General features: G+C 48.4%; 1 protein-coding gene across 1 annotated transcript in view; it reads right to left on the bottom strand.

The window, feature by feature from the left end:
- Window positions 1-534, bottom strand: part of Amd1 (adenosylmethionine decarboxylase 1) — a 21,693-nt gene extending 21,159 nt beyond the window's left edge. The window contains exon 1 of the mRNA XM_005377893.2: window positions 77-534. Within this exon, the coding sequence (XP_005377950.1) occupies window positions 77-186 (110 nt within the window). The 5' untranslated portion in view covers window positions 187-534. The remainder of the gene's footprint in view (window positions 1-76) is intronic.
- Window positions 535-2,133: the final 1,599 nt, after the last annotated feature.

The raw sequence follows: 2,133 nt of genomic DNA, 5'->3' as shown, positions 1-2,133 counted from the left end.
CGGCCTGCGGACCCGGTCCCGCGCGGCGACGGCCCGCAGGCCCAGCGGGGTCGCCCGGAGTCCCGGCGCCCCCTACCTCGGGATGGTGCGAAGATCCCCAGATCCCTGGTTGGCGTCGGGCTGCTGACGGGAGAACCAAACCTCCAGCAGCTTCTCGGTCCCTTCGAAAAAATGTGCAGCTTCCATCACCGTGAGACTAGCGAACAACCAACAACCACAGAAAATCAACTAAATTAAATCTCTTCTCCCGCCGCCGCCGCCGCCGCTGCGGATTGTTCCAGCTGTGTTGCTACAAAGTTCAGGTTCCTTTTTTTTTTTTTGCTATAATTTTATATTAACTTTTTTTAAAAAAAGGATTAATAAAATTTTCCCGGCTTTTTTGTGTGAGCGAAAGTTGAACGTGAGTCTGTTGGAAATAGAGGCAGATACAGTTCAGTCTCTTGTAGTCCGCTGCTTCCCCGTTAAAGCGAGTAGAGCGAGCGCTAGCTAATGTCGCCGGCCATACTGTGTAAGCGAGTGTGGTGCGTGAGCGCGGGGCCTTATATACCGTGTCTCTCCCAAAGGCCAGGAAGTGACGTTGTCTTCCCGCCTTCCCAGGCTCATAGGGCCATTCCCCTGTCAATCAATCCTCGCCGAACGGCGACTGGTTGGCCGTGGGCCTACGGGGAGTGCCGGGAACTACCCGCTGCGGTGCGGATGGAGGTATCGCTGTCCGCTGAGCGGGAGACGGCGCTGTAGTGTCCGGCTGGGGACTAGGAGTCTGGGGTTGAATCAGAGTGGGTGGGGAGAGCGGGAACGAAGTAAGGAGGTATAGCAATGCGGAGAACAACTGGCTAGAGAACCTGGGTGCGCCCTTAGGGGTGCTGGCTGGCTTTGGGCGCGGCAGGGGCCCTTGCTGGCTTTGCGAGGTGGTCGAGATCCTGTGCCGTTCTCCTCGACGCTGAGGGACCTGGCCGTTCTTGGAAGTGTTTCCCCGCGGCGAACGCAGCCGGGCATGAAAATTCCATTTGTCCGTGACGTACTCGTTGCCGCGGGTCGAATTAGCACTTTAATTTCGCTCCCGCCTTATCTGAGGTGCCAACAAACGCACTTCTGGACCCGTTTACACAATAGCCAGAAGCGTTGACTCCCTGTTTCAAAAGGAAAAGCAACGTGGCGCCGGCCTGGGAGAGCTCCGGCTCTACCTACCTCCCACCATGCGGCTCACCGAGCCTGGAATTGGCTGAGCTCAGCAGCCGCCCCGAAGCACTGGCAACCCGGTGCTCCATTAGGTCAACGGGTGGGAATCTGCTCTGTGAAACTCATTCTAGAAACTAGATTTGTTAATAATGTAATCTGAGGTTATTTGATAATTCCTTTGCGTTGTTTCAAACTGACGAGCTAATTGAAAGGGGTTCCAACACCCCCGCAATCTACCATGGTGTCACCTTTCTCTTTGGAAGGATTTACATGGAAATTAATAAAACCGGGATCCCAAATCACTAGTAGTGATTTCAAGAAGCATCACACACACAAAAAAAAAATCACACTAACATTTCACTAATTAACAAAGTATAACAGAGCTGCAGTCAAAGTTTAATCTGCAGTGGCAAAATTGTCGCAAGACAAGATGACTTTTCCCTGTTATCCTTAGGAGGAAAAGAAAAAAAAAAAAAACCTTCCTTAAAGCGAAATAGGTAATGTTAGCATGAAAAATGTACTGAAAAAGGCATGGTTGGAGTCTGCGCTGTAGATCAAACCTGTAGGCAGTACCTGCCTTTCAAAAACATGAACTCAACGTGTCTCCATGAAACCTGTTGAAAGAAGCTACGTTGTGGGTCAGTACATATAATTCATTGGCCGTGTTTTTAAAAGCATCCAACTCAAACTGGGGCTTGGGACAAAAGATGATAAATGTTGCTCATTTTAATATAAAAAGAGGAAGTGGTTGTTATACTTGGAATAAAGATAAAAGGAGTATTTCTGTGTTTTACAAGCTATTCATTTATTTGATGGTTGCTTATTGAAATGAAGAATCCGTCTATTAAACCACCTCAAACACTAATTGTGGTATAAACATAATTTGGCTTATAATTGCTTATAATTAGTTGCATTTCAATTACTATTATGCTTTTTCCCAATGTAATTTAAGTT

This window comes from Chinchilla lanigera, unplaced genomic scaffold (assembly GCF_000276665.1).
Source record: "Chinchilla lanigera isolate Chin_1 unplaced genomic scaffold, ChiLan1.0 scaffold00010, whole genome shotgun sequence".
NCBI classification, from domain to species: domain Eukaryota; kingdom Metazoa; phylum Chordata; class Mammalia; order Rodentia; family Chinchillidae; genus Chinchilla; species Chinchilla lanigera.
The sequence above is the reverse complement of the archived record's forward strand: the minus strand, read 5'-3'. Positions and strand labels throughout refer to the sequence as shown.